The 27850-nt window shown below is 52.4% G+C and overlaps 1 protein-coding gene across 5 annotated transcripts; it reads left to right on the top strand.

Annotated features, from left to right (window-relative positions):
* The first annotated feature begins 581 nt into the window (after positions 1-581).
* Positions 582-27850, top strand: POU6F1 (POU class 6 homeobox 1). 5 transcript variants are annotated; one of them, XM_047786640.1, is made up of 11 exons: positions 582-914; positions 10993-11085; positions 12743-12941; positions 17371-17492; positions 18349-18574; positions 19110-19372; positions 20063-20191; positions 21077-21280; positions 24272-24413; positions 25222-25390; positions 25568-27850. In XM_047786640.1, the coding sequence occupies exons 2-11, from the start codon at positions 11038-11040 to the stop codon at positions 25911-25913; spliced, it is 1848 nt and encodes a 615-aa protein (XP_047642596.1). In that variant the 5' UTR covers positions 582-914; positions 10993-11037; the 3' UTR covers positions 25914-27850. The 5 variants fall into 5 exon arrangements, with proteins under 5 accessions (XP_047642596.1, XP_047642595.1, XP_047642597.1 ...); XM_047786639.1 differs by having other exon boundaries at positions 582-920; XM_047786641.1 differs by lacking the exon at positions 582-914 and adding an exon at positions 7073-7150.

The following is a 27850-nucleotide window of genomic DNA, read 5'->3' as shown; positions in this document are numbered from 1 at the left end:
GAGCTATGTCTGACTTCTCTTTTCTTGCAGTGGGGTCCCGGCCTGGAACTTGGGAATGGACATGAACTTGACTTTCAACGTTGAGGAGGGCAAGTGATTGATTTATCGAGAGGAAAGGTGGCCTTGGGGAGTTTCCGCCGTCACTGCCCCAACCTTGGGCTGACAGGAATGTGGCAAAGGATCCCCAGTCCCGTCCCCCGTGCCCTGACTCCCACTCTCCCACCTTCCAAAATGAAACGAGCTCCAGCAGCACCTCGGGGGAGGCCGGGTGAGCGGGGTGAGGGCTGTTTGATTCGTGCCCCTGACCTTCCACTCCTGTCCCGAGAGTGAGCCTCTGGGGCCTCCGGGATGGCAAGGGGCTGAGGGTCCCCTCCCCACCCCCAACGCCCGTTCTAGGCTCCCCAGATCCCCTCCCTTCCTCGCTCGCTGGCCCGCCCGCCGCCCCCGGCGGCTGGCGCGCGCGGTGCAGCATGCGGCAAAGCTCTTTGCATAAATTATGCTCATGACGCAGCAGCTAAAAAAATCCAAGTAGCAGAAGGAGGGAAAAAAGGGGGGGAGGGAAAAGGGGGGGCCGTGGAAGGGGGAAAAGGAGAAAAATATATATACCTGACCGCCCCCCCCAACCTTCGCTTCCCCTTCCCACTTCCCGGCTGTCCCCCCTCCGCCCAGCGCAGCCCGCGGAGTCCCTTTCGGTTCTGCCCAGCCCGGGCTGGGGGCCCGGGGGCGGCGGCGGGTCCCGACCGGCTCCCGGGCCGAGCCGAGCCCAGCCAAACCGCACTGGCTTCTTTGTCTGCGGGCGGCGGCCGCCCCGGCCCCGGCCCTGGCCCCCGGCCCCCTGGCCCGAGCTGTGAGATGAATCTCTAATCGGTGGCCGCCGGGCACCCGGAGCGAAGGCGGCTCGGGCTCGGGCTCGGGCTCCGGTAAGTAGCGGGGTCCGGGGCGGGGAGGGGTTTGCAGGGAGGGGGAGGGGGCCGGGCAGGGGAGGTTTCGGGTTTGGTTAATATGCAATGCCCGTAATTAGCATAATTTATATATTTATGATAAAGAGAAAAAATGCCGCGGGGCCGGGGCGCCAGGATGCTGGGCCGGGGCGGCGGGGAGCTCTGGGAGTGGGATGGCGCGCGGCCGCCCGCCGGGGGCCGGAGACCCCGGGGACCGCGCCCTCGCCCGCCTGCCGGCGGGTCTGGACCAAAACGGGGAGGGGGCGGCCGCCAGGTGGACCCCATGGGGAGCTGGGACCTGGCCCCTTCCCGCTTCTGCCCCTGGAGCCCAGGTGGGGTACGGACCGTAGGGGACGTTCTTTACCCAGACCCGGTGGCGACCGGGAACGGATTCTCGCCCCATAGGAGACCCCGGACGCCTGGGTTCCCACCGGTTAATGTCAACTGCGGCGGCCAGAGCTACCTGCCACAGTTCTCCCCAAGCATAGTACACAGGGAGGACTGGTGGGACTCGGGGTTAGGGACCTGGGTGCTGCTGGAAGGGTGGGGGAGTGGTGGGAGGGTCACCATCGAGCTGAGCATGAGCACTTCATAAATATTTAATAACAATATTATTATTAATAAATAGTCCTCATAATGGACTCGATATGTGTTCCCTGGGCATTCTCACCTGGCAAGGCCAAGGGCGCCCCAGGGTGCCTTGTACCCTCCACTTTAGCATCAGCATCCCCTTATTTGCCATTGGAAGCCTAAAATCTTCGCGGAAAAGCCTCAGCTGCGGAGCAGGGGCCAAGGAGGGGGCAGGGAGATAAAATGCAGTGGGGACGCCTCCGTGGGCAAATGAAAAGCTCTTTGCAAAGATTTTAGCCCCATCTGCTCTTCTGTATTCCTTGTTCCAAAACTAGAAGGCTGGTCTTCAATTGTTCATAGACATATATATCTCACCTCCCTTTTTTCATCATCTAAGACGGCCACCAGTGAGCAGTAGGGCCTTCTGAGAAATAATTCTGTATATTCCATTTTGATTGAAGTCAGGGTGCTCAGGATGGTATTTCTGTGACCTGTTACTTTGTATATCTGAGATATACCTTTGTTCATATGGTCATTAGTTCAACAAAAAGACACACTATGTGCCAGCATTGAACAATACTGATAGAACTTCAATACAAATAGAACTTACTGTCTTGGAGTTTTAATTCCAGTTAGAGGGGTGAGGGGTGTGAGTGGGAACAGGCAGATCAACATAAAAAAAGATAATATAGTGATATTGTGTGTGTGCGTGTGTGTGTGCGCGCGCGTGTGCACACACAAGAGAGCTCATAAGAGAGATGGGTAGTTCTCTTAGAGATACTACTTAGCAATTAAGAAATGAATCAAGGAGTTCCCAGTGTGCTACAGTAGGTTAAGGACCTGGCGTTGCCACAGCTGTGGCACAGTTTGTAGCTGCAGCTCTGATTTAATCCCTGGGCCAGGAACTTCCATACATTGCAGGTGCAGACAAAAAAAGAAATGAGGAGTTCCCATGGTGGCGCAGTGGTTAACGAATCCGACTAGGAACCATGAAGTTGCGGGTTGGGTCCCTGCCCTTGCTCAGTGGGTTAACGATCCGGCGTTGCCGTGAGCTGTGGTGTAGGTTGCAGACGCGGCTCGGATCCCGAGGTGCTGTGGCTTTGGCGTAGGCCAGTGGCTACAGCTCCAATTCGACCCCTAGCCTGGGAACCTCCATATGCCGAGGGATCGGCCCAAGAAATAGCAAAAAGACAAAAAGAAAAAAAAAAAAAAGAAATGAGTCAGAAGAAATCTGCTGGAGTTCCCATCGTAGCTTAGCGGTAAGGAACCCAACTAGTATCCCTGAGGACACAGGTTCGATCCCTGGCCCCGCTCAGTGAGTTAAAGGCTCTGGCACTGCTGTGAGCTGTGATGTAGGTCGCAGAAGCAGCTCAGATCCAGTGTGGCTGTGGCTTAGGCCGGTAGCTGCAGCTCCAATTCAACTCCTAGCCTAGGACTTCGATATGATGCAGGTGTAGCCCTAAAAAGCCAACAAAAAAGAAAGAAAAGATCATTGTAACAGTACCATGTTAAATATTTTACTTACATGATCTCATATCATCATTATAACAACCCCATAAAGCTTGCCCATTTAATCCACATTTTAAGGAATTCCTGTCATGGCTTAGCGGAAGCCAATCTGACTAGTAACCATGAGGATGCAGGTTCAATCCCTGGCCTCAGCTGGCCATGAGGATCTGGTGTTGCCCTCAGCTGTGGTGTAGGTCAAAGATACAGCTTGGATCTGGCATGGCTGTGGCTGTGGCTGTGGCTGGTGGCTACAGCTCCAATTAGACCCCTAGCCTGGGAACCTCCACATGCCATGGGTGTGGCCCTAAAAAGACTAAATAAATAAATATATAAAAATAAAAAGTAATCAACATTTTAAAGGTAAGGAAATTAAACTTTGAAGATATTAAATCAGTTGGCTAGGTGTGCATGGCTATTTCATGGCCAACCTGGGATGTGATATAGGTTTCTCCTAAGCCTATACTCTTATCACGCCCTCCTTTTTTTTAATGGTCACACCTGCAGCATATGGAAGTTCCTGGGCCAGGGACTGAACATGAGCCATAGCTGTTGGCAACACTGGAACCTTTAACCCACTCTGCTGGGTGGGGGATTAACCCTAGCCTCCTCTTCAACCTGAGCCCCTGCAGTCAGATTCTTTTTTTTTTTTTCTTTTTAGGGCCACACCTGCAGCATATGGAGGTTCCCAGGCTAGGGGTTGAATCAGAGTTACAGCTGCCGGCCTATGCCACAGCCACAGCAATGCCAGGTCCAAGCCGAGGCTGCAACCTACACCACAGCTCACGGCAACACCACATCCTTAACCCACTGAGCAAGGCCAGGGATCGAACCTGCAACCTCATGGTTCCTAGTCAGATTCGTTTCTGATGTGCCACAAATGGGAACTCCTGCAGTCAGATTCTTAACCCACTACACCACAGCAGGAACTCCTACCCTTACCTCTCTTTGATCTTCAACTTTCTCATCAACAAAAATGGGGGTTGTAATAATTGTTAATTGTTGTTTGTGTTTTATAAGATAATTCCAGGGTAAGATCTCTTATTATTTAAGCGAAAACAGAGAGGTAAAGTAACCTGCCCATCTGTAGACAGCCACACAATTGCTTGAGCTTCAGCATGTGTTTGCTCTGCGGTCTCATGGGGCTGGTGTCAAAACTGAATAACAATAGTTAACCTTTACTGAACCCTTGTACAATTTACTACCACACTGTTCCAGTTTCAAATTTGGTAACTGAGGCATTAAGAGGTTAAGTCCTTGTCCAAGGTTTCACAGCTAAGAAATGTTAAAACTGAGAAATAAACCTTGGTTCCTGCTATACCAAATTGAAGTGAGATAATGTATGTAAATTTTTATAATAGCTATGATCTTCCAAGCACTTGCTATGTGCCAGGCACTGATCTAAAATTTTTTTTTTTGTCTTTTTATCTTTTCCAGGGCCACACCCAAGGCACATGGATGTTCCCAGCCTAGGGGTCTAATCGGAGCTGTAGCCACTGGCCTACACCACAGCCAGAGCAACGCAGGATCCGAGCTGTGTCTGCAACCTACACCACAGCTCATGGCAATGCCGGATCTTTAACCCACTGAGCGAGGCCTGGGATCAAACCTGCATCCTCGTGGTTCCTAGTCGGATTCATTAACCACCTAGCCACAATGGGAATTCCTGATCTAAACTTTTCAATCCATTAACTTTATTCAGTCCTCGTAACAGCCCTGTGAATTCGGTGCCGTTACTCTCATTTTTACAGATGAGGGAAACTGAGGCACAGTTTAAATCTTTTATCCCAAGTTTGAGTCCCACAGCTAGCGAATATCAAAGCTGAAACTTTGGGAGTTCCCTCGTTAAGGATCCGGCATTGTCACCGCTGATGCTGTGGCAAGCCTTCCCTCCCTGGCCTGAGAGTTTCCACATGCCCTGGGCATGGCCCAAAAAAAAAAAAAAAGAGAAAAGAAAAAAAAAGCTGAGATTGTGAACTTGAAAGTGGTCTGCTGAGTGGTCCCTGTAATACTGCGAGTAAAGGGGGGGTGGGTCCCCATAAACGATCCATAATACTATTTTTCAACAGATGGGAAGGGAAATCTGTGTCCTGTGGCCAGAAATGGAAAAGGGTGTGAGGACAGGAGGAAAAGCCCTCAGGTGATGACAGCTTGAAAAACGTATCAGCCTGCCCAGAATCTGGCAATTTAAGAACTGGGCAAATGATGCTTGTAAGCAGGAGGAGACGTCATTGTGTTTCTTTACACCAGGTACTGCAGCCACATGGACCAGGGTGGAAGGGATGAGAAGTGAGGGGGGATTCTGGGCACACGATAGGAAGAGTCAACAGTATTTGAGGGAGTAAATATAGAGGCAGACTGGAGTTCCCGTTGTGGCTCAATGAGTTAAGAATCTGACTAGGGGAGTTCCCGTCGTGGCGCAGAGGTTAGCGAATCCGACTAGGAACCATGAGGTTGAGGGTTTGATCCCTGGGCTTGCTCAGTGGGTTAAGGATCCAGCGTTGCCCTGAGCTGTGGTGTAGGTCTCAGAATGCAGCTTGGATTCTGTGTCCTGTGGCTGCGGCATAGGCCAGCAGCTGTAGCTCTGATTCGACTCCTAGCCTAGGAACCTCCATATGCTGCTGGTGTGGCCCTAAAAAGCCAAAAAAAAAGAAAAAAGAAAAAAGAGTCTGACTGGTATACATGAGGATGTGGGTTCAGTCCCTGGCCTTGATCAGTGGGTTAGAGGAACTTGCAAATGATGGTGCAGGTCGCAGACTCTGCTCGGATCTGGCGCTGCTGTGGCTGCGGTGAAGGCTACAGCTGCCATTCGACCTCTAGCCCATGAACTTTCATATGCTGCAGCTGCAGCCTTAATATATATTGCATGCAGATGTAAGAGAGAAGGCAAGGATGATGACAAGGTTTTTGGCCTGAGCATCTGTGGAAGCTGCCATTTGCTGAGATGGGGAAAGGCTGCTGCAGGTGAAGCAGTTTTGGGATGGAAATCAGGAGTTGGGTTTTGAACATGTTATGATGTGAGCAATCCATAGGTAGTTGGATACATGAGTCTGAAGTTCCTAGGTGAAGTCCAAGTTGGAGAATTAGTCTTGATGGTTGTCAGGCTGGGTGAGACCATCTCGGGAGCAGGTGACCAGTGCATTGTCTGCACCACCCAGCGCAACCCCAGCTACCAGTGTCTACTAATCTCTCGTTTCCCTGTGGCCTTTTAAAATGGCAGCTCTGCAGGAGGTAAGTGGGTGCACAATTTCAATATTGAAAAAGTGGGAGGGGAGTTCCTGTCATGGCTCAGTGGTTAATCTGACTGGGAACCATGAGGTTGCAGGTTCGATCCCTGGCCTTGCTCAGTGGGTTAAGGATCCAGCATTGCCGTGAGCTGTGGTGTAGGTTGCAGACGCGGCTCGAATCCCTTGTTGCTGTGGCTCTGGCGTAGGCCGGCGGCTACAGCTCCAATTAGACCCCTAGCCTGGGAACCTCCATATGCCACGGGAGCAGCCCTAGAAATGGCAAAAAGACAAAAAATTTTTAAAAATAGGAGTTCTGGAGTTCCCATCATTGCTCAGTGGAAACGAATCTGACTAGCATCTATGAGGCCACAGGTTCGAGATCCCTGGCATCACACAGGGGTTAAGGATCAGCTGTTGCCATGAGCTGTGGTGTAGGTCTCAGACGCAGCTCAGATCCAATGTTGCTGTGGTTCTTGTGTAGACTGGCGGCTGTAGCTCTGATTTGACCCCTAACCTGGGAACCCCCACATGCTGTGGGTGTGGCCCTAAAAAGACAACAAAACAAAAACAAACTGGGAGTTCTCATTGTGACTCAGTGATAATGAACCGGACTAGTATCCATGAGGATACGGGTTCAATCCCTGACCTCATTCAGTGGGTTAAGGATCCAGCGTTGCCGTTAGCTATGGTGTAGGTTGCAGATGCAGCTTGCATCTGGCATGCCTGTGGCTGTGGTGTAGGCTGGCAGCTGCAGCTCCAATTTGACCCCTAGCCTGGGAATCTCCATATGCCGCAGGTGCAGCCCTGAGAAGATATGTGTATATATATATATATATGGTGTAGAGCTGAAGATGCTGATGGCAACAAACAACTCAGCCTGAGAGGATTATGTCAAAAATTTGAAAGGTAATTTCCCATAATAAATGTGACTTTCTTTCAACTGAATACCAGTGTAACTCATTTCAGCTCAACCAGTCATTCCTTCAATTCATGCAGAATACCCCCCCATCCCCCAAAATGACTATAATGAGGAGCTACTTCGCATTGTGAAAACAATTTTTAAATTTTTTAAATTTTTTGTCTTTTTGTCTTTTCTGGGGCCGCTCCTGCGGCATATGGAGGTTCCCAGCCTAGGGGTCAAATCGGAGCTGTAGCCGCCGGCCTACGCCAGAGCCACAGCAACATGGGATCCGAGCCGCTTCTGCAACCTACACCACAGCTTATGGCCATGCCGGATCCTTAACCTACTGAGCAATGCCAGGGATCGAACCTGCAACCTCATGGTTCCTAGTTGGATTCCTTAACTACTGCGCCACAACGGGAACTCGGAAAACAATTTATTAACAACTGTAACTGAGACAGGTCATTCTTCCAGGAATACAGTTTGACTAGTTTTTGCCTCTGCAGATAGTCTTCTTCCTCCTGAATCTCCTTCACCAATTTTGCTTTCTCTTCATTTAATCCTTGTTGGGAAGATTCTCATTCACAAAATCATTTTGGAGACTCCTGTGTGGCCCAGTGTCCAGTGACTTAGATTCACGTGCATCGTTGGTCTTAAAAGTATTTTTCAAATATTTTCTTCTCACTTATTCTCTTGAAATTTCAGTTTTCTTCTATTGAAAATGCTGGTTTGGGAGTAACCATTGTGGCTCAGTGGTTAACACACCTGACTAGTATCCATGAGCGTGCAGGTTTGATTCCTGGCCTTGCTCAGTGGGTTAAGGATCCGGCCTGACCATGAGCTGTGGTGTAGGTTGCAGATGCAGTTTGGATCTGGCATTGCTGTGGCTGCGGCGTAGGACGGCAGCAACAGCTTCGAATGGACCCCTAGCCTGGGAACCTCCATATGCCACGGGTGCAGCCCTAAAAAGACCAAAAAAAAAAAAAAAGGAAAAAGAAAAAATGCTGGTTTCTCTGAAGAGACCTGATTGTTTTCTTCATTATCAACTAGAAGAAATTTTTCAATGCCATTTAATTACAGGGATTAAATGAAGACCTTTTTTTTCTTCGTCATTCTCTACGTGTTGCAGCTACGGGTTGTTTTCTTTTTCTTTTGTCTTTTGTCTTTTTAGGGTTACACCCCTGGCACATGGAGGTTCCCAGGCTAGGGGTCAAATTGGAGCTACAGCTGCCAGCCTACACCACAGCCACGGCAACAGCAGATCCGAACCACATCTGCGACCTACACCACAGCTCATGGTAATGCCAGATCCTTAACCCACTGAGCCAGGTCAGGGATCAAACCCGAAACCTCATGGTTCCTAGTCAGATTCATTTCCACTGCATCATTATGGGAACTGCAGATTTTCTTGAACAAGTGCGTATGGAGAGGTGGGTAAAGTCCAGCTGAGTCTCCTGGACTTTCCACCTTGGAAATGCAATCTTGGTTTATCCCTGCCTCTCTGCCTTTCCCAGAGCATTCAAAAGCCCATGTAATGGAATTTTATCCAGCAGTGAAAAGGAATGAAGTAGTGATACACACTGCAACATAGACAAACCTTGAAAACATTCTGCAAAGTCAAAGAAGCCAGACACAAAGAGACCCCATCTTGCATGATTCCATTTGTATGAAATATCAATAGGCAAACCATAGAGAGAAAGCAGTTTCGTGTTGCCAGGGGTTGGGGTTTGACAGGGAGAGGTAGTAGCTGCTGATGGGTGTGGGATTTCCTTTCGGATGATGAAAATGTTCTGGAATGAAATAGTGGTGATGGTTGCACACTGTTGTAAATGTACTGGATTTCATTGAATGGTACACTGTAAAATTGTTAAAATGGGGAGCCCGTTGTGGCTCAGCAGCAGCCAACCCGACTAGTATCCATGAGGTTGCGGGTTCAATCCTTGGCCTTGCTCAGTGGGTTAAGGATCCGGCATTGCCATGAGCTGTGGTGTAGGTCACAGATGTGGCCCAGATCTCATGTGAGCTGTGGCTGTAGTGTAGGCCAAAGCCATAGCTCTGATTTGACCCCGAGCCTGGGAACTTCCGTATGTTGAGGGTATAGCCCTAAAGAAGCAACAAAACAAAACATTAAAATGGTGACTTTGACGTTAGGTGATTTTTACCTCAATTAACAAAAAAACAAAAAAGGAAAACAAATGAAGCAAACCAAGGCATAGAAGAGGAGGAAGAAGAGAAAGGTGAGGAATCCAGAAACAACAATTCCCTGAGCTTAATGTCATCATTTGTAACATGGTGATAATCTCACGTCACCCAGCAGGCATGAGCAATACGTGACTTAGAGTATAGCACAGTGGGCACCAAAATAAATATTAATTGCCTTCTTTTCTTTTTTCTTTTCTTTTTTGGCCACCCCACGGCATAGGGAAGTTTCCAGGCCAGGGATCAGATCTGAGCTGCAGTTGTGACCTATGCCACAGCTTCGACCACGCCGGATCCATAACCCACTGTGATCAGACCTGCGTCCCATTGCTCCCAGGATGCGCCAGTCCCATTGCACCACAGCGGGAACTCCTGCCTTCTTTTCTATATGAGTGTCTAAAACTAGTTATCCCCTTTTTACCTCGATTTCTTGTGAATGTGGTTTGTGGCTCTAGCCGGACACCCTCGTCTCGCAGGGGCATCTCATTCACTGCACGCGACATCTGCTCCACCGTCTAGATTGCTGTCCTGCCTCCCGTGTTAAAGGCCAGTACGTTCTTGGGCGACAGCCAGAGAATCACCTGAGCACTGACTCTGCGACCCACCAACTGAATCAGATTCTCTGGGGATGTTTGTTTTAGTGAAATCTGGGGGGTTGCATTTTTTTTCTTTTGTCTTTTTAGGGCCACACCTGAGGCATATGGACGTTCCCAGGCTAGGGATTGAATCGGAGCTGCAGCTGCTGGCCTACGCCACAGCCACAGCCATGCCAGATTCCTAACCCACTGAGAGAGGCCAGGGATCCAACCTGAATACTCATGAATACTGGTCAAATTCTTAACCCACTAAACCACAACAGGAATTCCTGGGGCGGTGGGGCAGGGGAGGGGGGGGGGTCCTGCATTTTTAATGTGTTTCAGGTGCGGATCAGGCACCTTCAAGTTTGAGACGGCTGTTTTAATTCACTCGTATCTTTACCATATCTTCCAGGAAGTCCACTCAGATTCCCACCCCCACCCCAGAAGTCCTCTAATACTCAGTGTGATCTTTGCTTGTGTCTTGTTCTGAGTGTCTGGGTCAAAGTCACCTTGGGTTCCACTGGGTCTGTTCTTCCCCCTGGGCCTGGGGCGCTCCCAGGGACAAACGCCTGGCGCTCTCTTTCCTTTTGTCACCCTGGTTCCTCCTGAGTGTAGGTTCTCCTAGGATGCTTTAAGAAGTGAGACACTTTGGTTTTAAAATCCTTAGAATCCGGAGTTCCTATTGCGGCTCAGCAGGTTAAGAACCGACTATAGCCGTGAGGAAAAGGGTTTGAATCCTGGCCTCGCTCCAGGGGGTCAAAGGATCCAGCGTGGCCGCACATTGAAGTGTAGCTCACAGATGCGGCTTGGATCCAGCATTGCTGTGGCTGTGGTTGGCAGCTGCAACTCTGATTTGACCCCTAGCCTGGGAACTTCCATATGCCTCAGGTGAGGCCCTAAAAAGAAAAACTAAAATCCTTAGAATCCTATTTCCTTTATTTCTACAGATAACTGGGAAAACTTAGCTTCTCTCTCCCTACCATTCTACTTCTGACTTTTTGAGATGGTGTGGAAATTATATTACTGTGTCACATCAGCCTTTGCTTCTCCCATCCCGTCTCACCCCACAGGATGTGCTAGGTGTGGGCCAGCCCCACCCGACCCTGCAAGTGACCATGGATCCTGGAGCTGGGCCAGACTCATCGCTGACTGTCAATGAGCAGGTATCTTTTGGCAGAAGAGGCAAAGGAGTGAGGGTGATGGACCAAAGGGTGTGGGCACAGAGGACTCCATAGAGCCCCTCACTGTCTGGTTCTTACCAAAGTTCATGGTCCCTTCATCCATCCAGATATAGTTGCCAACTGGGCTTTCTCAGGGGCTGAGTTTGGAGATTGAAGCTGTGACTAGTAATAGTGAAATTGAAGTGTAAAAATAGGGAGCAGTTTTCTCCTGCTGAGATGCTGCCTCCCAGGCTTAAGTCCTTATTTTACCCCAGATAAAACATAACTCTCAGAAAAAAATAAATAAAAATAAAAATAAATGTACGTGGGGGAAGATGTGGGTATCGGGTAATTTATTCCTCTTGCATATACAATCTTTTCTAATTTTTCTTGCAATGGCCTTTTATTACTTACACTTCTACTTATAGTTTTTTAAAGGAGAAAAAAGACTGACATCTCTTAAAATGTTATTGGAGTGACATCCTTCATAGGTCGTTTGAGTCAGAAAGGGAACTGCTTTGCGGGGCTTATTGCGCTGGTTACTCTCCTGATGGGTCACATTGTTGATTTTTTTCCAGCAGAGTCTCTGGCTGGATCCAGTTTTCAGGCTTAAGAAGTGTGTTGTGGGAGTGGCTTCCGGCCGAGTGCAAGAAAGGCCTGACACCAAGCTTTTTAATGTACAGGATGTCTTTTTTTGTGTGTTGCTGTTTCGTCTTTTTAGGGCCGCACCCTCGGCATATGCAAGTTCCCAGGCTAGGGGTCGAATCGGAGCTGCAGCTGCCGACCTACACCACAGCCACAGGAACTCGGGATCCAAGCTGCATCTGCAGCCTACACCACAGCTCACAGCAATGCCGGATCCTTAACCCACTGAGCAAGGCCAGGGAGCGAACCTGTGTCCTAATGGATACTAGTCGGGTTCCTTAACCGCTGAGCCACGATGGGAACTCCCACCCTTTTACCTTTGAGGGAACTTCTGTACTGTTTCAAGAGATGTGAAGAGGGATCTGCTGCTGCTTGTTTTTTTGTTTTTTTTTTTCCTTTTTCTTTTTTCAGCTGCCCCGCAGCATATGGAGTTCCCAGGCCAGGGATCAGATCCAAGCCACCGCTGCAACCTAAGCTGCAGCTGCAGCAACGCAGGATCCTTACCCACTGTGCCGGGGATCGAACTTGCGTCCCAGCACTCCCAGCTGATCCTGTTGCGCCGCAGCGGGAACTCCAGGATTTGCTTCTTGTCCCAGCTTAGCTGTGGATCCTGTGTCAGGGGACATCATAACCACACTCCAACATCTTAGCGGCCAAGAAGACATCCTTGCAAGGCTGTGGGAGGGCGGTTTACCACTCCCTGAACTGAGTCCAAGAGAGGGAGCAAACAGAAATATCCCCAAGGGGTTTGGCTCTGGGGGCCTTTTTCTAGCTTGGGTCAGGCCCTGCCCCCATCACCAGGGCCTACTTGCATCTGGAAGCTGCAGTCTGCTCCAGACTCTGAAATTCGCACAGAGCACACAGTCGCTAGGACAGGAGGTCTGCATCCTGACACGCCTTCTCCTCTCTCCCCCAACCTTAACTGTACCCCTACCCTTAACTGTACCCAGAGCCCTGGCTCCCCAGGGCTCTATTGGCCCCTCCCCCCAGCAGTGTCCCTGTCCTCTGTTTGCAGGTCATCGTGATGTCAGGCCATGAGACCATTCGCGTTCTGGAGGTTGGAGTGGACGCCCCAATCCCTGCTGAGGAGGAGGGCAAAGCGCTGGAGGGTGTGGCCGCTGAGGGCTCCCTGAGCGGAGGCCCTGCCCAAGCTGGTAAAGCTGCCGGCGGTGACGCTGGGCCAGACACCCCAGACTCCTCCGCAGAGGCAACTGGTACGAGGCCACTGCTTCCACGTGGCATTGCTCTGCCCAGGTCCTTTCCTGTGTTCCCTGGGGGGAGCCAGCACGAATCCCAAGGGCCTTGATGGCTTTAGGGTCTTGTCTTCCTGTCCATTGGGCAGCCTCCAGCCATAGCCTGTGGTGTGGGTCAGCTCCTAGGACACGCCTCGCCCCTGGAACTTCAGTTCTGGCTTCTGTCACTTACAGACATAACTGGGTCGGGTCAGGGGGAGATGGGAAGAGAGTGGCAGGGCTCAGCTGAGGGAATTGGATCAACCCCAGAGATGAGCTCCCAGATCTAAACCAGACCTTCAGGCCCAAAGAGGATCGGATTAAACTGCCAGGATCCTGCACACGCTTCCAAATCAGTAGCTTTTGGGATAGAGCTGGGAGGCCCCAGGAGTTGGGGATGGGAGGGCATCTTCCCTACCTTGGACTAAGGGCGTGTGTTAGGGAAGGCCTTACAGAGTCCCAGCTGCTTTCTCCCAGCCGGGCTGGCATGTGTCTAGCCTGGTGGACTTAACTGTGCTGTTTATTATTCTCCAAAGATGACTTTAGGACGTATGCTTGACGCTCCTGCATGAGGAGTGGGTATGGCTGACCACGCACGGTCTCCCCTAATGACCCTGCCATACAGCCATGAGACAGCCAGGGCCGTCCTGAAAGCTGGGGCAGGTCCCAGGCAGGCACTGCTCTCTGGGCACAGGGCACCCTTCCATTGCCTTTTCTCATCAACACCTTGCAGAACAGATGTCTCCTTCTGCAGGCAGCCTGGGCCCTCCCTTGTCAGTTCCCCTGGAAAGCCGTGATTCATCTCCCCTGGCCTTCTGCTGAACTTCACCCCTTGCCTAGATTGGAGATCTGGGATGATGAGGGTGGGCCAAGAGGAGAAGTGAAGAAGAGAGCAAAGACAAGAGGCAGCTCCTAAACCAAAGTCCTACGAGATCTCCCTTCCTTTGCTCTACTTGCAAATCAGTGGGCACATCCACTGGGGCCCCTGGTAACCGGGGTTATTTTTTCTCCTGTTGAGTAGGGGAACGACAAGAGACACGGCCATCTGCCCCTGAATGTTCTGCTTCCTTGTTGAGACCAGGAGGGGTCATCACCTGCTGCCACGGGCCAGTGTGCCCTGGAGAGCAGGCAGGCAGGAAGGGCAGGGCTCTCCATCTCCACCACACTTCCTCTCTCTCTCTCTCTTTCTCTCTTTTTTTTTTCTCTGCTTTTTAGGGCTGCACGTGTGGCCTATGGAAGTTCCCAGGCTAGGAGTCAAGTCAGAGCTGCAGCTGCCAGCCTATACCACAGCCACAGCAACGCAGGATCCAAGCTGCATCCTCATGGAGACTACTTCGGGTTCACTGAGCCACAACAGGAACTCCTCCCTTCCTTTCCATTGTAGGGGGGGAGCCCCTTTTCAGAAAATGGTTGGGGGGGGCGCTCCCAGGTTTATCCACAGGTCCCTAACTTCTGTCTTTACCCTTTTATCCATCCTTCGTATCCCATTTCTTCTGCTCCATGTCCAAACTTGCTCTTAGAAATGGATCCAAGGATCAATTATTTACACGTTAGCATGAGTGTTCACGGTAGCCTGCCTCTTCTTTCAGAGGTGCGTATCCCTACGCCTTTTACCATAGTCTCCTTTGTAAAGGAATTGTAGTCATTGTCCAGCTGGTAAGGGAGGTATGTTGGTGGTACCTCCTAAGAAGCTGCCACTTCAAATTGTGGTGTCGATGGAATATTTCTAGGTATGCAATATCGAGAAACGTTTCCTCTTAAAACAAAACAAAGCTAAGTAATCGGAAACTCTTTCAGGATGCAAAAAGAATTTAAGGATTTGCATCGCTCTGAAATATTACCCAGACTTTGTCACACATGTGTATTTTTATAGGTGTGGCCACTGAGGACAGACTACGTCGTATGATACCTACCACCACTTTATTTCATATTCCATGTCCTTTATTAACACTTGATTCTGGTTTGGGCTATTATCAAACTGTCTGGTTTTGCATTTTCATAAATAGTGCTACTTTGGCCCTTTAATTTTTTTTTTTCTTTGATTCCTTTTGAAGAGAAATCAATTGTTTACGTAGGAGAAAGTCATCACATGGAAAAATACAAAAGCTGGTGCTCAGTGAGAGGAAAGTTATGGGCTATGAGGTAGCACATATGCGTATTAAGCCAGAAAAAACACATAAACTGTGATAAAACTTCAATTGGGTGGCGCTGTGGAGAAGTAGGTACATTGCTGATGGTTCTGTGAATCTGCTCAGTCTTCCTGAAAAGCAGTCTAGCAGGAAACTACAAGAGCCCTAAACATATAAAACCCTGTGGCCCATGATCCTACTCTGGAAATAGATCCTAATGAAATACTTTCATTTCTTCAGATGGCAAGCTTTTCATCACATTCCCATTTCTTCACTTTTTTCTTTCTAGGTTTCATTACATTTTGTCAAGCAAAAATTTGTTGTCTTGTTGTCGTCGTTTTTTAGGGGTTTTTTTTTTTTTTGGTTTTTTTGTTGTTGTTGTTGTTGTTGTTGTTGTTGCACCTGCAGCATGTGGAAGTTCCTGGGCCAGAGATCAAACCTGCACTGCAGCAGTGACAATGCTGGATCCTTAACCCACCGCACCACAACAGAACTCCAAGCAAAATGTTTTTAAATTTTTCAGAATGTTCAGATTATCCTTATCTTCTCTGATTTTTTTCCAATAGTTAGAAATGAATCTCCTCTGCACGGTGCAGATACATCTGCATTTAATTTTCAGTAGTGTTTTATAAGGCTTTTGTGGTTGCTTGCTTATCTCTCGCATTCCTTAAACAGTCTGGATTTTTAAATTATATACTGTGAACTAGTCCTGACTTAGGTTGATGCCTTTCCAGATTAAAACAGGGACTGGGATGTAGGCTTGGAAGCTCAGTTCAGTGGTTCCCACCTTGTATGCTGTATCACAAGGAGCTTAAAAGAAAGGGAGAGATAGGAGGTTCTTGGCCTCAACTCCAGGACATTCTGACTCAGTAGGCCTAGACTAGGGCCTGGAAACCTCTGCTCAGCCAGTATGAAGAAGCCACTGGAGTTCCCGTCGTGGCTCAGAAGTTAACAAATCCGACTAGGAATCATGAGGTTGTGGGTTCGATCCCTGTCCTTGCTCAGTGGGTTAAGGACCTGGCGTTGCCGTGAGCTGTGGTGTAGGTTGCAGACGAGGCTCAGATCCCGCATTGCTGTGGCTGTGGTGTAGGCCAGTGGCTACAGCTCCGATTTGACCTGGGAGCCTCCATATGCTGCGGGAGCAGCCCAAGAAATGGCAAAAAGACAAAAAAAAAAAAAAGCCACTGATCTGGAGTTCCCCTTGTGGCTCAGCAGTAAAGAAGCTACTGATCTGGTCTAACATGAACACCTAGACCTCCTTTTACATCTCACCATGTATTAAATAAAAACCACTCTCCCGGAGTTCCCATTGTGGCTCAGCAGAAATGAATCTGACTAGCATCCATGAGGATGAAGGTTCGATCCCTGGCCTCGCTCAGTGGGTTAAGGATCTGGCATTGCTGCGAGCTGTAGTGTAGGTGGCAGACAAGGCTTGGATCTGGCGTTGCTGTGGCTGCGGTGTAGGCTGGCGACTACAGCTCCAACTAGACCCCTAGCCCGGGAACTTCCATATGCCTCGGGTGCGGCCCTAAAAAGACCAAAAACAAACAAATAAACAACCCTCTCCGAATTGCTGTGTGGTGTTGAAGAGGTTTCCCAGTAGGGGTCCCAATACCTAACTAGTTTAAGGTAGCAGGAAGAAGCTCTCACCTGGGCAAAAAGCTCCAATTCATGGCAAGCCCCTTTAGAAGCTCCTAGAAACTGTTTGTCCAGCCTTCACACATCAGGGAATGGCAGAGAAAAGCTGCCCGGCCCGGAGAGCCCTTGTGATCTTGAATGTGGCCAAGACATGTCTCTCCCAAGACTTCACCATAAAGGAATTCCAGCCCTTTCCCCAAGCCAGCACCTGTATCCAAAAAGTAGCCTGAAGGTAGGGTGAGCAGTGATCCACTTGCTAGATGGAGCCAATCAATCCCATTGATTCTAGCGCCTTCTTTCCCTGGCATATGCTCCTTTCTACTACTGATTATTCGATAGGTGCTAGCACCCTACAGAGCTGGGAGATGAGAGACCAAGAGCCTGCATCTGCATTTTCTTCATCCAGATGTGGGAAAAGGGCGGCTTCCCTTCCCGGTCCAGCCCAGGGTTCTCCAGGCTCCTATCCTCACTACCAGTAGCTTTTAGGAAGCTGCCTCTTTGGGCCAGGAAAGGCCAGCGACTGGCGATGGGTTATGCAGAAAGCCAATGTGCGGCTGAGAGTTGTCACTTCAAGCTGCAGACGAGACCGGTCCGCTCATACCAGGCTCACTCCTTGTCCTGTTTTCTCTCAATGCCGCGTGAAGTCAAGTCACTCCCGGGGATGCCTCCGAGCCCTGCCCCTGCCGTTGCCACCTTCAGCCAAGCCCCATGCCAGCCTCAGGCATCGCAGACCCTGACGCCACTGGCTGTCCAAGCTGCCCCCCAGGTAAGGCCCACCCCAGGGAATTGGACAGAGGGCAGTGGGCAGGCACAAGGCATGGGATAGCCAACATGGGCCAGCCGCGGGATCTGGGACCTTCATGAGGCAGGACAGGGGACAGGGAAGCAGCTGTGGCTTGAGGGAGGGACTGTCCTACAAGGTATCCCTGGCCTCTCCCCTGCCCCAGATCAGGCCCACTGGGAAAAGCAGATCTGTGTCTGCCAGGTAATCTTGGGTCCAGCAAGTTATGGAGATTGCAGTGATCCAGGCCATCTGTCTAATGACTGAGTGAATAGCCTCAACAGCCCCTCTAAAGGATGCCTGGAAGAGTTACTGGATTGTTCAGAGTCCTCATTTAGAGCCAGGGCAGCCCCAGTGCAGGGGGAGCTGCCTCCGGGATCTACCAGGCATGCTGAGCCCCTGGGGCCTTTCCCTTCGTGCAAGGCCTCCACGGCATCCATCACGAGTCCCCTCCCTCAGGGCTTCCCAGAGGCCTCTGCAGGCCTTGGCCTCTTGGTTTCCCCAGAGCATTGGTCTTGTGGCCAAGGGCCCAGGGAAGGCTCGGGAGGCAGCAGACTGTGGCAGGAGAGGCCCGTGCACCCTTTCCTGTCCTGGAGCAGGGCTGGGCCGTGTCCCTGATGTGGGCTGCTTCTCTGAAGGCAAGATAGTCCCGTCCAGGTGCCCCCTCGGGGTAGGGCCTCCAGCTAGGGCTTGTCTCTTCCCCGCCCTCAAGCGGCCTTTTCCCACTGCCCTGAAAATGCTGTGTGTGTGCTCGGCTGGGTCTGAGAGACCCAGTGTTTGCGCTGTCGATGTTGATTTTTTATTATTTCTTTTCTTTTTGAAATCTTGTTTGCTTTTGCAGGTCTTGACTCAGGAAAACTTAGCCACAGTTCTGACAGGAGTTATGGTTCCAGCAGGGGCAGTTACTCAACCTCTTCTTATCCCCATCAGTATTGCAGGTCAAGTGGCTGGTCAGCAGGGGCTGGCCGTGTGGACAATTCCTACAGCAACCGTGGCTGCCCTCCCAGGACTGACCGCTGCTTCTCCCACGGGGGGAATTTTCAAGCCACCTTTAGCCGGTCTCCAAGGTAACGGCAACTCTTCCCCAGGACTGCACCAGGCCCCCCACCACCCTGCACTACCATCCCTGCACGTGTGCTTGCCATGTTGGACTCTGAACCCGCGGCCCTGCCAGGGTGACAGCCCTGGAGTCTGGATCTGGTGTCCCAGGCACCCAGCCACAGAGCTGCTGCACCACCTCGGGACTCTAGGCGGTGACACCATGCTGGCCCAGCAGGCCTCTCTTCCTTCAGCCAACTGTCTGAGACGGCCCCCTCCCCCTACGCCAGAGCTCACCCCATGACCAGCCTCCTGAGAAGGACTGCAAGAAGATGCAACCTCCGGTTTTGAACCTACACATCTGCAGGCCCAAGGGAGGGGGGATGAGAGATGTTGGCAGGTGCCGCCCCCCCGCGAGGACCAAGGGAATCACAGCTGCCTGTCCCCCCTGCCCCACTGCCCCCACCCCCCTCCCGTTCTTGTGCCAGATCTCTCGGGATTGGAGCCGCCCTGGGATGCTGCGGCTCGGCATTTGAGCACCTCTGTCTCTGCCTTGCTCCATAGCAGCTGCCGTGCTGAACGCCGCCGCCCTCCCGGCTCCTGTCCAAGCCGCCCCTCCGGCGCAGGCGTCCTCGCCCGCCCAGCCCCGACCACCAGCCCAGCCCCAGACGCTGTTGCAGACCCAGCCGCTGCTGCAGACCGCGCCTGCCATTCTACCGCAGCCCACTGCCGCCGCTGCCGCTGCCACTGCCCCCACCCCCAAGCCAGTGGACACCCCCCCACAGATCACCGTTCAGCCTGCAGGCTTCGCGTTTAGCCCAGGAATCGTAAGCTGCTGCCCTCCCTCGGGGCTGACCAGGGATGGACCAAATCTCTGGCCAAGGGTGAACCTGACCCCTCCTGCGGGGGAGGAAGGAGGTGGAGGACCGCCCCCTGCACACGGCTCTTTTCCAACACTCCAGCAGAGACGGGCTCCTTCTGAGGCCTTCTCCCTGCCGCTGCCCGCCTGGCGGTCCCAGACAAGAGCAGACAACCTCTGCCGAGAGGGCTGGCCCAGTCCTCCAGAACCTGAACCACTGGACCAGCCTTGGAGGGCGGGATGCTGTCTGGGGATTGCAAGCTTGGGAGCTGTCGCTGAGGTGGGGCTAGAGGCTCAGGGCCCCAGGCCAGTCCATCCAGTGTGGCTCCTGGCTTGCCAGTGGAGCTGTTAGATGTGGCTAGAGTCACACCGGCCTCCAGTCTGGCCCTCCTACTCTCCCAGGCCTGGCCCGAAAGATTAGCCAGAGTTACTCCTCCAGGACTGTGGCCCCACCCTTCCCTGCTCATCCACCCCCTGCAGCCCCCAGCCTTGGCTACTGTTCAGCCGGTGGACTTGGCCTGAAGCCCACATTCACATCTGTCCAGCCTCCATACCCCGCCACACACCCCACCCCCGGATACCCTCAGCCCTCTATGCTCTGCCTCGGGCTCTTTATCCCCCTGTAGCCTCTGAGCCAAGGCTCTTCCTCCACCCACAGATCAGTGCTGCTTCCCTCGGGGGACAGACCCAGATCCTGGGCTCCCTCACTACAACTCCGGTCATTGCCAACGCCATTCCCAGCGTGCCGGGGATCAGCAGTCAGATCCTCACCAACGCTCAGGGACAGGCAAGTGGTCAAAGCCAGGCCAAGGGGAAGGGGTGGGGACTGTGGAGATGCTGGCTGCGGGACAGGGGCAGGACTTGGGCTGAGGATCAGAGAAACGAGCAGGGTGACAAGCTGCTGGGTGGTTTTTGGTTGTTTTGTTTTGTTTTGCTTTGCTTTTTAGGGCCGCACCTGCAGCATATGGAAGTTCTCAGGCTAGGGGTCCAATCAGAGCTATAGCTGCCGGCTGACACCACAGCCACAGCAACGCAGGATCCAAGTCGCGTCTGCGACCTACACCACGGCTCATGGCAACGCCAGATCCTTAACCCACTGAGTGAGGCTAGGGATCGAACCCGCAATCTCATCGTTCCTAGTCAGATTTGTTTTCGCTGCGCCACTGCAGCAACTTCAACAAACTACTGTTTAGTCCTCCCACATGATGACAGCTCTCTGCTGATGCTGAGGCCAGGCGGGGCAGTGCTCTAGTTGGGGGTCTTCATTTATAGAGCGCTCACTTTGTGGCCAGGTTATGCTAGATGCTTCCCACACCTCATCTCACTTTGTTTGGTGTACACACCTCTTAGGTGGAGATTTTGATTCCCACTTTACAGAGGAGAAGGCTGAGGTTCAGAGAGATGAGGCCTCACGGTTAAAAGGTGGCGAAGCAGGGTTTCGCATCCAGGTCTGTCTGAATCTACGTGCAGACCTATTCCTGCTCCACCAGGGCTCTGGAGAGAGAATCAATGAGGCAGCCTCTCCAGTGTGATTACTTTATTCTGTTTTGCAGAAACAGGTTCAGAGGGGTTAAGTGATGAATCGAGTCCCTTCCCCTGCCCGTGTGGGGATTTGGGCTGGGATGGAGCTGGACGCTGCCCTCACCTTTGGGGTCCCTGTGTTTCCTCCCAGGTTATTGGAGCGCTTCCGTGGGTAGTGAACTCGGCTAGCGTGGCGGCCCCAGCACCAGCCCCAAGCCTGCAGGTCCAGGCTGTGACCCCCCAGCTGTTGCTGAACGCCCAGGGCCAGGTGATTGCGACCCTGGCCAGCAGCACCCTGCCGCCACCCGTGGCTGTCCGGAAGCCAAGCACTCCTGAGTCCCCTGCTAAGAGTGAGGTACCAGGGCTGGGTTGGGGGCCCGGGGGCAGGCAGGCTGTCTGGCATGGGTGGCCTCCCTCCATACTGTGGGCAGGACAACGTTATTTGCTCGAGCCCCGGGAGAAGGTGGGGGGACATCCCAGGGTAGAAGGTCCACGTGAGTCCACACAGTCTCCGCCCGGGGGAACAGCACCCACCCCATGACCACCCTCTCACATGCACCGAACATGTGTATATGTGTCCTCAGGGGCCAGTGCCGCTCTGAGAAAGTCAGGCAGGGGCGATCAAAGTAAACAGGGTGAACAAGCTGCTGGAAAATTCCTGGGAGGTTCATTCTGCGCCGGCTCCATCTTCCTCCCTGCCCCCTGCACCCCTCCACTCTGCAGTGTGGCTTTGACTGTTCATTTATGTGTTCATTCTAGGAGCAGTTTTGTTGGTGGTGGTGGCTTTTGTGTTTTTTTTTTTTTTTTTTTTTTTTTTTGCTTTTTGGGGTCGCTTCTGCAGCATAGGGAGGTTCCCAGGCTAGGGGTCGAATCGGAGCTCCAGCTGCCGGCCTACACCACAGCCACAGCAACACAGGATCCAAGCCTCATCTGCAACGTACACCTCGGCTCACGGCAATGCCAGATCCTTAACCCGACCCGTGTCCTCATGGATACTTGTCGGGTTCGTTGCCACTGTGCCACAACGGGAACTCCTAGAAGCAGCTTTTGAGTGCCTGCTCTATTCCAGGTGCAGAAGAGATAAAGATGAATAAGATGCCCTTTCTAGCCTTAGGCAGCCCATCATCAGAGGCAAGTACAAGTCAGTGCCACAAATGCTGTGATAGGGGCACGATTAGGTGCTTTGGGAACACAGAGGAGGGAGCTCTCAACAGACTGGGGCGATCAGCAAGGCTTCATCGGGAAGGACATTAAATTAACCTAAAGGGGTGAGTTGCATGTCCCCTTGCAGAACTGCAGGACGTGCACAGTGTGCCAGAGCAGGGAGCCTCCAACTTTGTGCTGCAGAACCACTTGGAGGGCTTGTTAGGATGCAGATTCCCAGGCTCCACACTGGAATCTGATCTAGTAGGTTTGGAGGGGTGCCCAAGAATTCACATCTTTAATAAGTTCCTCGGTGCTGTCAAGGCCCCTGGTTCTCAAATGTGGTAAGCTGCTTCCAGCTTCATTGAATACCCTCTGAGCCTCACCTCTAAAGTGGACAGTGTAAGAGAACCAAGGGCAGGTTACAGATGTTAAAGGATATTTTACACGTCAGTACACAGAGAGCACTTGGAGAATGGTGCTTTTATAGTCATCACTAGTGTTAGGGAGTGGGGAGTCACAGAAGGGTTTTTAGCAAGGAAGTGGCTGATAAAATCTGCATTAAAAAAAATTCCGGAGTTCCCGTCACGGCAAAGTGGTTAACAAATCCGACTAGAGACCATGAGGTTGCGGGTTTGATCGAGAGCCTTGCTAAGTGGGTTAGGGATCCAGCGTTGCCGTGAGCTATGGGGTGGGTCACAGACACGGCTTGGATCCCGCGTTGCTGTGGCTCTGGCGTAGGCCGGTGGCTACAGCTCTGATTGGACCCCTAGCCTGGGAACCTCCATGTGCTATGGGAGCAGCTCAAGAAAAGGCATAAAGACCACAAAAAAAAAAAAAAAAAAAATTCCCTCTGGAGTTCCCATCATGGCTCAGCAGAATCGAATCTGACGAGCATCCATGAGGACGCAGGTTTGATCCTTGACTTCACTCAGTGGGTTAAGGATCTGGCATTGCCATGAGCTATGGTATAGGTCACAAATGTGGCTCAGATCTGGCGTTGCTGTGGCTGTGGTGTAGGCTGGTGACTACAGCCCTGATTAGACCTCTAGCCTGGGAACTTCCCATATGCCGAGGGTGTGGCCCTAAAGAGACAAAAATTTTAAAAAGATTTAAAAAAAAAGTCCAACATTTTGTTTATGTGTGATGTAAAACAGTAAAAATCCTCTCTCTTTGTATTCTTTTTTTGTCTTTTTGCCTTTTCTAGGGCTGCTCCTGCGGCACATGGAGGTTCCCAGGCTAGGGGTCTGATTGGAGCTGTAGCCGCCAGCCTACGCCAGAGCCACAGCAACGTGGGATCCGAGCCACGTCTATGACCTACACCACAGCTCACGGCAATGCTGGATCCTCGACCCACTGAGCAAGGCCAGGGATCGAACCCGCAACCTCCTGGTTCCTAGTCGGATTCGTTTCCACTGCGCCAGGATAGGAACTCCCTCTTTTTATTCTTTTTATAGCAGCACCCTCGGCATTTGGAAGTTCCTGAGCCAGGGATTGACTCTGGGCCGCAGCTGTGACCCAAGCTGCAGCTGCAGCAACGCCAGATCCTTTAACCCACTGCACCAGGCCACTGCAATCAGATGTTTTGTGTGTGTGTGTGTGTGTGTGTGTGTTGTTGTTGTTGTTTTGCTTTTTAGGGCCACAAACAAGGCATATGGAAATTCCCAGGCTAGGGGTCCAATTAGACCTGCAACTGCCAGCCTACGTCACAGCCACTACAGCGTCGGATCCGAGCTGTGTCTGTGACCTACACCACAGCTCACGGCAACGCCAGCTGCTTAACCCACTGAGTGGGTCCAGGGACCGAATCCACATCCTCATGGATTCTAGTCGGATTCGTTTCCACTGCACCACAGTGGGAACTCCAAGGGTAGATATTTGAGAACAGTTATCTCAAGAGTGATCACTCATCAGGGCTTTGTCCAAGCTTGCTGAACCTTTTTGAGCCTCTGATCAGCCGGTGTCACAGGTGGCTCCCAGGCCTGGCTTGGTGGGGGCACTTCTGTGCTTATTTTAGAGGTCGTTATCATCGGGTGAGTGCTAATGCGTAGCTTGTAGTCTTGCTTTTTAACAGGGCACAGGCAGGAGTGTACTGAGTGAGTGAGGATTCTATGCACACTTTTTCTCTTGTTCCCCCCAGAGACTCCACCCCCCCCATAGCCAAGCAGGCGGGCAGTAGGGTTTGTTGGCTCTCTTCTCACAGGTGCAGCCCATCCAGCCTACACCAGCCGTGCCCCAGCCTGCCGTGGTCATTGCCAGCCCAGCCCCAGCAGCCAAGCCATCTGCCTCTGCTCCCATCCCAATCACCTGCTCAGAGACCCCTACGGTCAGCCAGCTGGTGTCCAGTAAGTGGCTCCTAGAGAATGTGGTGAAGGGGAGAGGCATGTATTGGGACAGCCTGACTTAATTAGATGATGCTCTTTTTTATTGTATTATATTATATTATTATATTATATCATGCATCATATAATGGCTGCACTCACAGCACAGGGAAGTTCCCAGACCAGGGGTTGAGCAGCAACGCCAGATCCTTACCCCACTAAGCGAGGCCAGGGATCGAACCCGCATCCTCATGGATACTAGCTGGGCTCATTTCTGCTGAGCCACAACGGAACTCTCAGCGGTCAGATTCTTAACCCCCTGCACCACAGCAGGAAGACCAGATGATATTCTCCTTAGTAAACTTCCTGGCGTCCAGAAGGGAAGGGCAGAGGCCCATGGCCAGGAATTGGCTTTCTTATTCTCATTCTGTTGAGCTGGATTCTAGGCTTGGCGATAGTGGAGACTACCCAGCCAGCGGTCTGGCTGCTTCTCTGAGAAGCCAAGCCATGGGCTGTCGCTCCCGAGGTCTCTCCCCCAGTATTTGAGGAATGTGGATGGCCAACAGGTGTGCTTGGGGCCAGGCGTCGGCTGGGAAACTGGATGGGGGTGGGTCAACAATTAGAGCCGGAAGAACGTGAAAACAGACCTCTGGCTCTAGACACCTTGGCCCCGGCCCCTTGCTTGGAGACAGGAGTGAGGAGGGACCTGAGGGTACACAGGCCTTTTGCCAGATGTCCTTATTCCTAGGGCACCAGGCCAGGCCGCTGGGCTAGATAAGCAGTGATGATTATCTGTCTCACATCCTCACCCTGCCCTCTTCCTCTGGCCTAGAGCCACATACCCCGAGTCTGGATGAGGATGGGATCAATTTAGAAGAGATCCGGGAGTTTGCCAAGAACTTTAAGATCCGGCGGCTGTCCCTGGGCCTCACACAGACGCAGGTGGGTCAGGCTCTGACCGCAACGGAAGGCCCAGCCTACAGCCAGTCAGCCATCTGCCGGTGAGTAAGGCCGCCCTTGTTCAAGGTCAAAGGCTCCCCTGCTTTTCAAAGCCAGGGAGGCTTCATGGGGGTGGTGAGGGGAACAGCCCTGAGAGGAGCAGCCCCTTGTGGACTCTTGTGCCCGCATGGAGAGTCAGACACTCTCCCTCTCCCTCGCTGGGCATGGGTCGTCTACAGGTTCGAGAAGCTGGACATCACACCCAAGAGCGCCCAGAAGCTGAAGCCCGTGCTGGAGAAGTGGCTGAATGAAGCCGAGCTCCGGAACCAGGAAGGCCAGCAGAACCTGATGGAGTTTGTGGGAGGCGAGCCCTCCAAGAAACGCAAGCGCCGCACCTCTTTTACCCCCCAGGCCATAGAGGCTCTCAATGCCTACTTCGAGAAGAACCCGCTGCCCACAGGCCAGGAGATCACCGAGATCGCTAAGGAGCTCAACTATGACCGGGAGGTCGTGCGGGTCTGGTTCTGCAACCGGCGCCAGACGCTCAAGAACACCAGCAAGCTGAATGTCTTTCAGATCCCTTAGGGCTCAGCCCCCAGCCCTGTGTTCCAGCACTTTGTACCTTCCCTCGGCCTCCGGCCGGCCGTCGCCCCCACCGCCGCCGCTGCTGCAGCCCCTGTCACTCTGCCGCGCGGCTGTGTTTGTCCTGGGTTGTGAGACTCCACTGTGCGCATGCGCGTCAGCTGCCCCCGCCCCTTCCCTCATAGAGTTCCCATCCTGGGGAGGGCAGTGGTGGGGCCCACCGGAGACCGCCAGGCTTGGGGCTGGTCACGCCGAGGGAGGGGATCTGTGGTGTCACTTAAAGAAGCACTTTGCTAACGTGGTTTTTGAAGGGTGACTTCTGGTTGGGAACCAGAACCCCTCCATCTTTGGGGCAGGACCACTGGCTCTTGTTAGCTCTTGTTTGGGAAGGCATCCCCTCTCCACTCTCTCGTCTGCTGTGCTCCTCCGTGTGAGTGGGGCAGGTACCGGCAGCTCATCCGTCCAAGGGAACCGCAGCCTCACCCACCCGCCCTTTGCCTGCAGGCACAGTGTCCCCTGAAAGGACCCAAGAGATACAGTTCCGAAAGTGTAATGTGCTGCTCAGAAGGTCAGACTCCATAGCTGTCTCGGCCTCCAGGTCGGAAAGATCCCACAGCCCTGGGACTGGAACATGTGACCTCCTCTCCCATCTCTCCCTGGTTCGGAAAATTGCACTAAAGCAGGACCTTTGCTTTGGAAGGTCCAGGTTGGAAGGAAGCCACGGTGACCTCTAGCTGACCCGGAGTTGACCTGGGTCTATAGCAGGTTGGGAACTTAACAAATGAGGCCACCCTCTCCGATTTTAATCTAATCTCTGTCCATGGCCTTCTCGGGTCAGAACAGTGCGTGGGTTAAGAGCACTTGCAGCCTAGAAAATCCCCCTGCCCAACCAAGCAGGCACCAGGGAGAAAAATGAGGAAAGGAATGCTGACTCGTTTTCTCTTATCCTCACACTCGCCCCCTCCCTCCCCCGAGTCCTAGGGCCTCCTCAGAAGCGGCAAATCAAACAAGATGCCAGACAGCCAGGCCCTGGGGAAAAGGCAAACATCCCCAAAAAGCTGATGGCAACCCGGGAAGGTCTTTTTGTGACAGGTGACTTAACTCTCTTTTTCTTGGTGACTTGCAGTCTTGGATGCTGGAGGAGAAACCTTAATTTTGTCCAGTCTTAGACCACATGTTTGCGTGAGTGATCCCCCCAGTGTACCTCTGAGTCGAGAATACCCCTGGGGCAGGTCGGGTTTTGCCTTCAGAGAGGGTGGCTCTGGTACGTTGGGGGTGAGCATCTCATCTGAGCTGTTCAATGAGGTTCCCAGACTCCCTGTGGCCGGACATTCCCTGGAACTCAGTCTGTGACTCCAAGAGGTCCGGAGATGCTGAGGGGGGCCCAGACTTGCTGTGTAGACTAGACTTCAACCCAAGTCCCAGGGGCAGCCCCCTCCTCTTTTCAGCACTCCTGTGCTTTCAGAGCCGGGTCTCTAGCAGCTGCCCTCCACGACCCCTCACTCGATAAACCCTGAAGAGGTGGCTGCTGGGTGAGGGCCCGTCACCACCTCTGTGGGTCCCTGGCCCCGCTTCCTCAGGCAGGCCATGCTTCCTTTTCTGCCTGCGGCTGGGCCCTCGCAGGCCCTTCAGTGCCAGTGTGGCCCCCCTCTCGGTAGCCCTGCCAGGGAGAGGGCAGTGGTGTGTCCAGCTGTCACACACACACACTCCACCCCCGCCGCATTCTGACCAACTCGCATTGCCAGAGTGTGGGGGGGGGGTGAGGAAGCTGATGGGCACCTTGACCGCCCCAGCCTCTCAGGAGAGAGTAAGGCTCCAAAGGTGAGGCTCCACCCTCAAGTTCAGGGTTATCAACCTGTCTCAGTGAGGTGACCAGCTTACTTGAGAGGACTGTTGTAAACAAGTTTTCAGTAAGAATAAAGCACCAGATTTTGTAAAGA

The sequence above is a fragment of the Phacochoerus africanus genome, chromosome 7, assembly GCF_016906955.1.
Source record: "Phacochoerus africanus isolate WHEZ1 chromosome 7, ROS_Pafr_v1, whole genome shotgun sequence".
Lineage (NCBI taxonomy): Eukaryota > Metazoa > Chordata > Mammalia > Artiodactyla > Suidae > Phacochoerus > Phacochoerus africanus.
The sequence above is the reverse complement of the archived record's forward strand: the minus strand, read 5'-3'. Positions and strand labels throughout refer to the sequence as shown.

What these genes read in the sequence shown, in the direction of transcription:
- POU6F1 (XM_047786640.1), top strand. Translation starts at nt 11,038, where the DNA reads ATGGATCCTGGAGCTGGGCCAGACTCATCGCTGACTGTCAATGAGCAG. An exon ending in CTGTCCAAGCTGCCCCCCAG is followed by an intron (nt 17,493 to 18,348) that starts GTAAGGCCCACC and finishes TTGCTTTTGCAG; the next exon opens with GTCTTGACTCAGGAAAACTT. An exon ending in TCACCAACGCTCAGGGACAG is followed by an intron (nt 20,192 to 21,076) that starts GCAAGTGGTCAA and finishes GTTTCCTCCCAG; the next exon opens with GTTATTGGAGCGCTTCCGTG.